General features: G+C 37.0%; 1 protein-coding gene across 2 annotated transcripts in view; it reads left to right on the top strand.

Moving 5' to 3' along the window:
- RhoGAP71E (Rho GTPase activating protein at 71E) overlaps positions 1–12,386 on the top strand; it is a 292,611-nt gene that overhangs the window by 190,745 nt on the left and 89,480 nt on the right. For both annotated transcript variants that reach the window (XM_067152936.2, XM_067152928.2), the window contains exon 6: positions 4,726–4,888. In XM_067152936.2, coding sequence (XP_067009037.1) covers positions 4,726–4,888 — 163 coding nt within the window. The remainder of the gene's footprint in view (positions 1–4,725; positions 4,889–12,386) is intronic.

Genomic DNA, 12,386 nt, shown 5'->3' on the forward strand with positions numbered 1-12,386 from the left:
AAGTAACAATATTCATCTACTTCCTTTAAGACTTCATTTCCTAATCAAATATTTCCTACATCACCTGCCTTCGTTCGACTGCACTCCATTACTTTTGTTTTGGACTTATTTTCATCTTGTACTCCTTACCCAAGACTTCATCCATACCATTCAGCAACTTCTCGAGATCTTCTGCAGTCTCAGATAAAATAACAATATCATCGGCAAATCTCAAGGTTTTGATTTCCTCTCCTTGGATTGTGATTCCCTTTCCAAATTCCTCTTTGATTTTCGTTACTGCCTGTTCTATGTAAACATTGAAAAGGAGAGGGGACAAACTGCAGCCTTGCCTCACTCCTTTCTGGATTGCTGCTTCTTTTTCAAAGCCCTCGATTTTTATCACTGCAGACTGATTTTTATACAGATTGTAGATAATTCTTCGTTCTCGGTATCTGATCCCTATCATCTTCAGAATCATAAATAGCTTGGTCCAATCAACATTATCGAATGCCTTTTCTAGATCTATGAATGCCATGTACGTGGGCTTGTCCTTCTTGATTCGATCCTCTAAGATGAGACGTAAAGTCAGGATTGCTTCACGTGTTCCTACATTTCTTCTGAAGCCAAATTGATCTTCTCCCAACTCAGCTTGAACTTGTTTTTCCATTCTTCTGTAAATAATACATGTTAAAATTTTGCAGGCATGAGATACTAAACTAATGGTGCGGTAGTTTTCACACCTGTCAGCACCGGCTTTCTTGGGAATAGGTATAACAACATTCTTCCGAAAATCGGATGGGACTTCTCCTGTCTCATACATCTTGCACACTAAATGAAATAACCTTGCCATGCTGGTTTCTCCTAAGGCAGTCAGTAATTCAGAGGGAATGTCATCAATTCCAGGTGCCTTGTTCCTATTGAGGTCACTCACAGCTCTGTCAAACTCTGACCTCAAAATTGGGTCTCCCATTTCATCAGCATCAACAGCCTCTTCATGTTCCAGAACCAAATTATCTACATCTTTACCTTGATACAACTGATGGATATGCTCCTGCCATCTTTCTGCTTTGTCTTCTCTCCCTAGAAGTGGCTTTCCATCTGAGCTCTTAATATTCATACACCTAGATTTCCTTTCTCCAAAGGTTTCCTTGATTTTCCTGTATGCAGCATCTACCTTTCCCAGGACCATAGAGTCTTCGACATCCTTGCACTTCTCCTTCAGCCATTCTTCCTTAGCTACCTTGCACTTTCTATCCACTTGATTCTTTAATCGCCTGTATTCTTTTCTGCCCTCTTCATTTCTAGCATTCTTCTATTTTCGTCGTTCATCAATCAGGTCTAGTATCTCCTGAGTTATCCACTGATTCTTAGTTGATCTTTTCTTCCTTCCTAACACTTCTTCAGCAGCCCTACTGACTTCATTTTTCATGACTCTCCACTCTTTCTCTATAGTGTTTCCTTCAGCCTTTTCATTTAGTCCTTGTGCAACATGTACCTTGAAACAATCCCTCACACTCTTTTCTTTCAACTTGTCTCGATCCCATCTTTTTGCATTCTTTCCTTTCTTTGTTTGGAATAAATTGAATAAATTGAATTAGCATGTCTATATGATAATGTCCAATGCAAATGGCTCAGTCTTCATGCCACTATATGAATTGTTGCCCCATGCTAGAGCTTAATAAGACTTTTGTGGACATTGGTTTGCATCGGATGTATGTGACTGGGTACAAATGTGGTTTGGTTGACAGCCTACTAGCTTTTTCAAGAAAGATTTTGATTGTCTCATCACCCTGTGAGATATATGTTTTAACACATTCATGCCCGTATCAGAGTTACTGCCTATAATAGGAATCAATTGAGGGATGTTCCACCAACATTTTAAAAGTGAAAACCAGTTTCGATTCCCTTGGAATCATCATCAGTTCATAGTAAATTAATCAAAAGGATATTAACTACAATCAGCATGAAATTTGCCTTTAAACACACTTAAAATGGTTGAGATGGGTTATATGACATAAAAACACATTAAAATTTAAAGAATTTCCTAGGATCCAGGTCACAGATAACTGTAGTGCATTTGTACAATGTTGAACAGAGTTTTAAGGTAATATATAAAAACTTGAAGTTGAGGAATACTGTGAAGTTCTTCTTTGTTACTGTGGATATAAAAACATATGTCATAAAATATTCAAATATTCGTAATCGAATCGTCGATGAAGGATAAGAAACGTTTTAACTCGTTTCCAATTTTCCGATTTATTTTTAATTCTCAATACTCTTTCCCTAGGATAAAGGATAAATTCTCATGTGCTTGTGTAATTTACCCAAGCTCATTTTCAAGCATATTTATTTTGATACTTTATTTCGCGAGTGTATCGTCCGTTGCCTTCGTTTATCGTGTTTCCTGCTCGCTACAGCAGCATGTGTGCTTTACGGCTGGGGATTCGGGATGGCAATTGTCCTACAAGCAAGAGAGGCTAGCGACTCAGTTAATCGGGACGAAGGAATGACTTTCTTATTGTGTGGTTCGCACACTATTAACATTGTTTCTGTGCGTAATTTTGTTGGAGTTGTAGGTCACATGTTTTTTCTGTTTTTTCTTAGCGGTTCTGTGCTTTTCCCCATGTCAGAGTCATATGTTAATAATGTATGAGACATACCGAACTGTTTTGTATGTGGTAGTTTCACGTATTTCGATGCAATTTTGTTCATTCTTACTTCATAATTTTATTGAGTTGAATGTATTTCAGGGAGTTGTGTCGGTGACAGTTTCTGGTATATTCTCTTCACGTTATGGCCAAAAAACGTAACAGACGTTATCTCCAAGTGTTCAGAGATACCTATAAATTTCTGTTCATTTTACCGCCTGAAAAAGGAAACTATTATACATTTTGTGGTGTGTGTCCGTGTGACATACATATTATTACTCCTATGTGTCATAAATAAGAATGATTAGGTACATTTTCTTGTAACCGATTTTAGGTTTTCTTACTGCAGGGTTTTAAATTTAATGGTCAATTCGCCTTGTAACTGTAGGCCTTTTTTCATCGAGACCATGGGGAATCCAAGAATTAAACTATCTTCCTATTTTTGATTTCTGAAAGTTGTCAGGTATGGATTAGATGGGAAGAGAAAAGAACATATACTCTTCAATTTTCCACCATCAAATAAAGTACGTTTCCCCTCAAGAAGGTACAAGGTGTGCTTCAAAAATATAATAGAACTTATTGTGAAAATAATTCGTTGTTGTTTGTTGTGCCACAGAAGCTGGAATAGCAGGACTAGCGATTCAGATAGTCTGCTCAGATGGTGGGCGTGTGTATGTGTTAACAGTTTTGGTGATTACTTTTGAGGTACGAAGTGTTCTTCTATTCGTTTGACAGGTGACTCATTTACATTTGACTGCTCCTTTTAGATGTAACTCCTATGAACAGTGAATTTTGGTTATTTGTGAAATAATTCAATTGTGTTACTGATAATCTACTTACCGAGCTCGATAGCAGCAGTCGCTTAAGTGCACTCAGTATTCAGTATTCGGGAGATAGTAGGTTCGAACCCCACTGTTGGCAGCCCTGAAAATGGTTTTCCGTGGTTTCCCCATTTTCACACCAGGCAAATGCTGGGCCTGTACCTTAATTAAGGCCACGGCCGCTTCCTTCCCAGTCCTAGCCCCTTCCTGTCCCATCGTCGCCGTAAGACCTATCTGTGTCGGTGCGGCGTAAAGCCAATAGAAAAAAAAAGATAATCTACTTTATAATTTACACAAAGATAAATTCAGTTCAATTAGAATTTACTCCTACTTGCAACAGTATGGTTATGTATCATAAACATGTTATTAATAGTATGAAACTGACTGGTTGTCAGGAAATGTCTCTTTTATGCTGATTGAGTGTTTTGAGAAAGAAGACTGTGATCAGGTCCAGATATTGGTGGTGTGGTTAATTTTTGCATGGGGAGAAATATAAATTTGATACAACATGCCAACTTTATAATGGAGCTAGACAGACATGGGAAAAGAGTGGCTGATTTACACAAGGATACAAAAGTCATCTGCATATGTCAGGAAGAATATTTCTAATTAATGATGACAGAATGTCAAAATATTTTGTTTTTGTGACATTGTAATCTTCATTCTGATTTCTTTTTTACCTCATGTTGATGCATTGTTCATAATCTATATCATTTCCTAACCCAGGTTGGATTTATTTTCTGTATTCTGCCATAGTTTTGACTTTATTCAATAGTATCTTGCATTTAGTTATATAGATGGTAGTAATTGTTATTTGAAGGGGCTAAACTACTCATTTCAGTTATGAGTCCCTAATTATTCTTACTGATGCTTGTCCAAAGTTGCATGAATGCATTCGCCACAGTTGCATCATTTGTCATGGCAATCAGGCAAACAAGCTTAAAATTATACACAACTCGATCAGTTCTGAGACACATATACCATTTGAAAGCTTTATATCGCAACTATAATAATTCTATCAACAGGATAGATCATTAACTTTTATTTAGCTTGACTTGTTCAATAAGAGTGCTAATGAAGACATATACTGACCCCAATTCAGAACACAATTTCCTTAATCTTCTTGAAAATCTTGGCTGCTTTGTGGATGGCCAAACAAAACCTAAGATATGGAATGCTTTTAATTTATTGCTGTGGAATGTAATGAACAAATTCTTAATATGAGCTCATATTGTTTTCAACCAACTGTATTCATTTAATTTGCATTCTTACTACAGGTGGCTACAAAAATAATGAAGTTCCTCATTGACAACTTTGGTGTGAGCAACTTGTTTGGGCGTGAAAATTATGAATTCTATGCTCGTATAACAGGAAGAATTTTAAAGGTAGAAGAGGATTGGATATTCAGTTTCCGTTACCCTCCAGACACTCTAGTTTCACGTAAGTTATTCATTCAAGAGCAACTGTTCACATTAACAGTATGTATTATAATGTAAGGCCCATTCATTTTTTCTTCTGTGACTTTCATAGATCATCGAGGACTTCCTTTTGAAGTAAATTGTAGTCATTCTAAAATAAAGTAGAATTCAGATATATATATAAACCTCTGTAAAGAGTGTCTGTTCCAGCTAGTATTAAAAGTTCAGGAGTAGCAATTGCTTTTATATTCTGTTATCCTAATTCTGTTTTCTTTAAATTGGCTGTGTTATTGAATGTCTTTAATGTTCAGAAGGGACAATATCTATATCTATCTATCTATCTATCTAATTAAGGAAGTTTACTAAAAACAGTCTTGCCCTGTCTGTCGGGTCATAGTGCAGGACCAATTTGCTTCTTTTTTTTTTTTTTTTTTTTTTTTTTAATTCTCCCTGGAATTACCTGCCAGTGAATCATCAGGCATTGATAGGTCTCCAAGTTTAATCAACTTTGAATAATCCTAAAATCAAATCACTAAATGACCACTCCAGTAATTGGAGGTGAGGGCTTACCTTGGCCCACAATACATACGGTAAGTAGCGGGTTGATAAGCGATTAAGACTTTCATTAATATTCTGATATATGTGACTTTCATCCTTATTAATGTGATTGCATGTAGCCATGTTTGATTACTACCTGTCAAGCCAGAGAGTATGCACTTCCTCTGATCATGGAAGAATACTATTCTCTGCTAAATATGTACTCTTCGATTCTCTGATGCTCCCTAGCTTTAATTATACTCAGCAGATGGCAGAATGTTCTTAATAACTTACATGCTGCTAAGAGAAATCAGTCACAGATGGGAAGATACCAAGCTTTTTGTATAACTAGTAAAAAAGCGCAGGGATAAACTCTTGAAAAAGCGGGTGTCTACGTACCAGAACCAGCATTCAATTACGGGCAATTGTACCCAGTGTCGAAACTTGTACCGAAATAAATATGTTGTGACTTAACCAGAGCAACTGAACTGTTTTGTACCGAAAAGGTGGACCCGTTAAATTTACCCTTATTATTGTTATTCTCCGTTCAATACGGACCCATTATGTTTTTAACTTTAAACAATTGTATCTTGCACTATCTCAGCCAAGATCATTTGAAAATGTTAAGATCCAGATATGCCCGAATGGTGGACACACAGAGAATATTGTATGGAAAGAAATGTTATAAACAACATTACAAATGAATCAGTTATTATGTACTGGTATTAAATGTTCATAGAACTATTGAAAAGGGCAGGCCAAACAATGTGACTACGGCAGGCATATAAAGACGAGTTACCTGACCTATTTGTAACAAATGCACAGGTCCGCTACGGTAGTTATATTTTGAAATTAATAGAAATAATGGCATTGGTTTTATATCCTTCTTACTATTTTTAAAATGGTTTTTGGAGATGCCAGAAATGCAGTCCCATGGGAGTTTTTTTTACATGCCAGTAAATCTACTGATACAAGGCTGGTGTATTTGAGCCATAGTCATGCAGAGTGATTCACAGTGCAGCTCTTCCAGCCCACTCGGTTCGGCAACCCAGCCCGCCCACTGCATTTACTCTCCTAGTATAGTCACCTCCTGGCTGTTAACACTGGGTTTCTCAGCCCACTGCACTCAGCTGCACTCAGCAAGCTGACATAAGCTTGGTTGTTCCAGCTTTACCTTGCGTGCTCTACCAAAACACTTTTACGCGGATTGCTCGCTATGTGCATTGCCATATACTTGCTAGTGCATTTTCCTTGTGACATATTTCAAAATATGGTAAACTTAGGTTGAAATTAAACCTCAGTTCTGTATTCCAATCATAACCTCAAAAACAAATAAAACTTGTATTAGATACTATAATCAATCTAAATTTTACATCAAAACATTTTCAGTGAGCTTTACTCATTGTAAAAAGAAAAAAAAATGAAGAAAATGTATCAAGATGCAGAAAAAGAAGAGTTTCAGTCAATATATATACCTCATTGTCTACTTGGAGTGGAATTCCTGTGGATAAAAACAAGAGCATTGGCATTGAACAGGTTTAGGATGAAGCCTGTTGAACTTAAATTTATCCCCAAATCAGAACTTGGAAAGATATTTGAAACAAAACTGCAGTGGAAGGTGATGTGGCTTCTTATTGGGGAAAGAAAATATTAACATGATATTAAATGCATTTCGCAGCACTGTATCGAGCATGTGACAGACAATTCAGTCTCGTGGTCACTGAATGTGGCTGTAATGTTAGAACCTTGGTTGGTTTGAAAGTGAAAGGCACTTTTTTTAAATGGTCTGCTTGATGCCAAGAGAAATACACCATCTCAACATTTGTCTTCTGGTTCATCCAGAAACCAGGTTGTGAACAGAGTGAAAGATTTTGAGGTCTCAGTCAACAAAGTTGGAAACAGCCAGTGTTAAGTAATGGCTCCTTCAAGTCCACACATAACAGTGACCATGCCTTATACTTTTAGCACTTTCCGCCATGTATCAGGATACATTTGTAGAGTCAATTGTCAGTTAAAATCTCTGCAAGATCCAGAAATCATTCACCTCCAACTTTTCCAAATGATCTTAAGTTTTGCACACACATTTTTAGCTACAACTAAATCCTGGACAGTCTTTTGCAAGTCTGCAGAAAAATAAAGGTGGTTATTTGTGAATTCCTTATTAGAATGCTCTTTATATTTTCTTTTATCTTCACTTGCTCCACTAATGTGCAGTTCCCACTCACTGCAAATGCTGCATCAGTGTAAAAGGAAAGCAGTAAAACAAAATTACCAATCTATACTCAAAATAATTGGGATGCAATGGGCCTTAACTTAAAATCTGCAGCACTTGGTGAATGGTGCTTATAATGCAAGTGGAAACATTTCCTCTCACAATCAAAGGCTAATGTTAACCCTACACTGCATAGTGTAGCGTTTTCGGTACATAATATTCTTCTTCTTGTAGTTCAGTAATATGCTAAAAGATGGCAAACCTAGCTATGTACATAATATCTTTGAAATCTGTACTTCCAGAAATTGTGCTACAAGGGGCTAAGGGCAATTATTTTCTCCATCTGTGTGCTACGTTATCTTAGGCTGAGGCAGTTGGACATGTGTCATGGCGGCTGTACATGCATGAATAGCATTGAAATATAATTCTAGGTGATTCGCTGACGATTGAAGTTTAACAAAAATACTGCACTATCCACAATATACTTATCTTTTAGCATAAATGTCTAATAATGTTCAATTTACAATATTTATTACTAAAAAGTCATGAAATATGAATGTAGTGTTTTTGCTACATCATGCAGTTAAGGCATTTATTTTCAGATGCATGACTGAAGGTTATGGGCAGCAATGACTTGAAGTACTTATTGATAGTGTTATATTTAATGATTATTTCATTAATGCTGCAAGAATTAAGTCCAAATAATAATAATAATAATAATAATAATAATAATAATAATAATAATAATAATAATAATAATAATAATGTGTATTGTAATTTATATTGAGTTTTCTCAACATGGAGTTTTTTGCCTTTATCAGATATACTGTATTTGTAATTCCTTTTGACATAAATGTCTTATATCTGGGGATCATCTGAAAATATGCGTTATGGAAGTTAGCTTGACAAAAGTGTAACCCTAGCAACTGTGCAGGCTGTGATGTAAGGTATGGATGGACGGACGGACATTGTTACCAAGCAACTGTGCAGGCTGTGATGTGAAGTATGGATGAATGGATGGCCAAGCAGTGTTACCCAGCAACCATGCAATCTATGTTTTATGGCTGGTGGTAATCTGAAATTAGCAGCCGTTGATGGATGGCCATGACCGAGCAGCACTGTGTTTGAAAAAAGAATGCAGATTATTTCAAAGGCTATCACATCAGTTGAACTATGGACATGACCAACCCATTTGAGCAAGCTATTATTTTCCAATTCCTTCAATGTAATAAATCTCTTTTAATTGTTTAAAAATAATTTTATTTTGTTTTCTATGTTCTTATAAGTAATAAAGCAACGAAGTACTTGTCTTGAATTCCAGCAGCTAAAAAGATGGATATTATAGAAAAACTCATTCTGCTCATGCCCGAAAATAGAAGACGGTTTTGGCTTAATTGTTCCGAGGTATCTGTGGAACGGCAGAGGTGAAAGAAGGTGCGGGGGTGAACAGGTCCCAAAATACGAAATTAACAAGGTTATATTTTCTTTTAAAGATTAAGAAATAACAAATAGAACAGGTACTCAGTAGCCGAATCACAATTCGAAAATGTACAATTACAATGATTACAGGATTTGGGCTCCGAGAGCCAGACACACAATTCTTGAGCTATAAGCCCAACTTTACAATGTACACAATTCAACGAAGGGGCAGAAGACCCCAATCATGCCCAGGAGCACTTGCTTCCAATTACACCGTAAAGCCTCCTCGAGGCGCGCAGAAACAAAATTTAAGAAAGAGCTACCTGCTCTTGAGTTTGAGCCTATCAAAGGCCACACCAAACTCCACTTTTTAAGTTGTCCTCGAAGGACATGAAAACAGGGGTAAAAATACCCAACCTACTGAGGCCTATTAAGTAAAGAAACAGGTCAATTATATGGCCTCTAAAATACCAACTTGAGAGGAGGCGTTCTTGCACTCCTAATACATTTTGTTTAAAACCTACTTGGCACTAGGCCGTTAATGCAAGGGCGAATCCCATACTAAAGAGGTGACTTATATGAGAAGACGATTTACATTACGCTAGAATGGAAGAAACGGTTGAGAAAATAAGTTCACCTCAAAGCAATATGAGTGGGAGCTCGAGAGGGTTAAGCACTCTCTATCCCAATATGTAGTTTAAAAGATAGAATTGATACTAGGTGTCTTTACATTTTAGGGGAAAAGTTACATGGTAGAACGGCTTCGGACCTGCCCCGAGAGTTAAACTGCTGAGCTAGCAAGAAAAGAAGTTATTAAACGGCTATTACCTGGTGGCTGAACTGCTGCCCGAAGAAAGAGGCGCTTCCCGCCCCCTGCTACGTACTTTACACACTGAAAGATGTTACTGAAGTGGCCCGGAGACCCGAAAATCAGCAGTTTATATACTCTCGCGGAAAGTTCGAGGCGTTTCAGGAATGAGAACACCCTCCCACAAGAATTTTATTGGCTAGGGTTAAGCAACATATCCAAGTTGGAGAAGATACACCTGATTGGTCATAAATTAATTAAAGAAATTCGGGATTGGCTAAATTCAAGCCGGGCGGAAGGAAGGGGTTAATATTGCCAACATAAACAATAACTGAAAGAAATTTAACAAAGAACAAACTTATAAACACAAAATTTCTTCAAAAACATAGTTCTTTCACTTCGCACTAGGGTGCATAATTGTATTTCTTCAGAAGTGCCATCTGGAAGAGAATGTCCACACTTCTTACTACAGGCAAAACAAAAATACATCGAAAACGACCCAGTTCAGAAACTTCAAAATTTACAAGTAGTGACATCTTCTGAGAAACTAGAAAATTAACACAGTAGATAAAGTTCAGACTTCCTCCAGTGGAGGAGTTTCAACTGGCGCAAAGTTTGAATTAGCGGCATGGAGGTGTACCACCCGGTACATTAATATTCCAAGATCAAAAGTAACAGATTTGTGTGAAAGTTACGATTAATGATGAACATGAGAGACACTATGAAGAGTTCAAATTTTAACGTCATGAATATCCAGATGTTTGGGCAGTGCAGCTTGTCATAACACCTTTGTTTCTACATCAAGAATCCAAATATGTTTTGTGTATAAATTGCTTTACCTTATAAATTTTGTTAGCAGTTTATAGTATGCATTCTGGCGAAGACATACTACTGTGTACCACCGAGCTCGATAGCTGCAGTCACTTAAGTGCGGCCAGTATCCAGTATTCAGGAGATAGTAGGTTCGAACCCCACTATCGGCAGCCCTGAAAATGGTTTTCCGTGGTTTCCCCATTTTCACACCAGGCAAATGCTGGGGCTGTACCTGAATTAAGGCCACAGCTGCTTCTTTCCCACTCCTAGCCCTTCCTTGTCCCATCGTCGCCATAAGACCTGTGTCGGTGCGACGTAAAGCAACTAGCAAAAAAAAAACAAAAAAAATGTGTACCTATTTATTCTATGTCACATTCAATAAAATATAACATAAGCTGTGAGTCTAGTACGTGCATTTACTATGCAAATCCTCCTGTAAATATGTTAAGGACAATGGGTATAGGAAGCCGAAAAGCCGTAACTCCACTTTTGCCGATTTAATGCCAAACTGTGTCGTTAATTAACACAAAATAAAAAATTATACCTATGGATATAACAAATGAAGGCCCCCCCCCCCCCGGAAGATGGGTCTAAGCCACATTTTTCAGCAAGTTCAGTTTTTTGCGGAATAAGGGTCTATATCATCTCAGGTTATTGCGTGCGAACTAGGATAGTCATACAATAGAGTAAATTAATGTATTATTTGGGTCCACCTTTTCAATACAAAATGTAAATAGTTTAAATTACATAAATGATTAGGGACTAGTTTCGACCTAGTAATAGGTCATCGTCAGCCTAAAGCAAAATTAAAACACAAATAACGAAGATATTGAACAATGTAAAGACACGTACGGTCTCGTAAAAGTACATACCATGTGAGATATTGTGCAGCACTATGTTAAAAATAACTCTCTGAAGATATTCATAATAAGTCCAGTGCATATTAAAAAGATGTTATAGATAGGAATCCTTGAGTTGCTGGAATATGCTAGCTCCTTTAAGATGCAGGTATCCAATTGAAGAACCACTGAGCCGAAGTTACGTCGTTTATGAATGAAGTCCAGTGCGCCGTATAGCATTAAAAAGTCCAGTGCGCACTAAAGAGATGTTACAGAAAAGAATTCTTGAGTTGCTGGATAAGGAGATTAGAATATGCTGGCTCCTTTAAGATACTGGTATCCAATTGAAGAACCACTGAGCCGAAGTCACGTCGTTTATTTACGATTAAAGACCAGTGCGCCGTATAGCATTAAAAAGTTGATATGGATGGAAATTTTTCAGTTGTTCGTCAAGGAATTCAACATATGCTGGCTTCTTAAATTTGCTGCTGTATATTCAAAGAACAACTGAGATGAAGTTACGTTGTTTTTTAATATATTCATAGACGTAAAAACACATGGATGTTGGAAAGGCTCTTCAGTTTTTTGGAACTTGAAGGAAGCTAATTGTTGCGGGTGGAGGCTTAAGAATCCAGAGATGCGCTACATTATGTTAAAAAATAGAGATCCATAAAAAGGTCCGTATAAAAGTAACAAGTTGTAAAAGTAATACTTAAGTTGTTGGTCATGGAAATCGAAAAAAGGATGGTTTTCAAGCAATGCTGCTGTTCATTCAGAGATCAATTGAAATTACAGTACCGTAACATTGTCTTCTCAAGATGTTCATAAACTTGAAATAAATGTCTATGCGAAGTAAGACTAGGTCGAAACTAGTCCCTAATCATTTATGTAA

Source organism: Anabrus simplex, chromosome 1, assembly GCF_040414725.1.
Source record: "Anabrus simplex isolate iqAnaSimp1 chromosome 1, ASM4041472v1, whole genome shotgun sequence".
Taxonomy (NCBI): domain Eukaryota; kingdom Metazoa; phylum Arthropoda; class Insecta; order Orthoptera; family Tettigoniidae; genus Anabrus; species Anabrus simplex.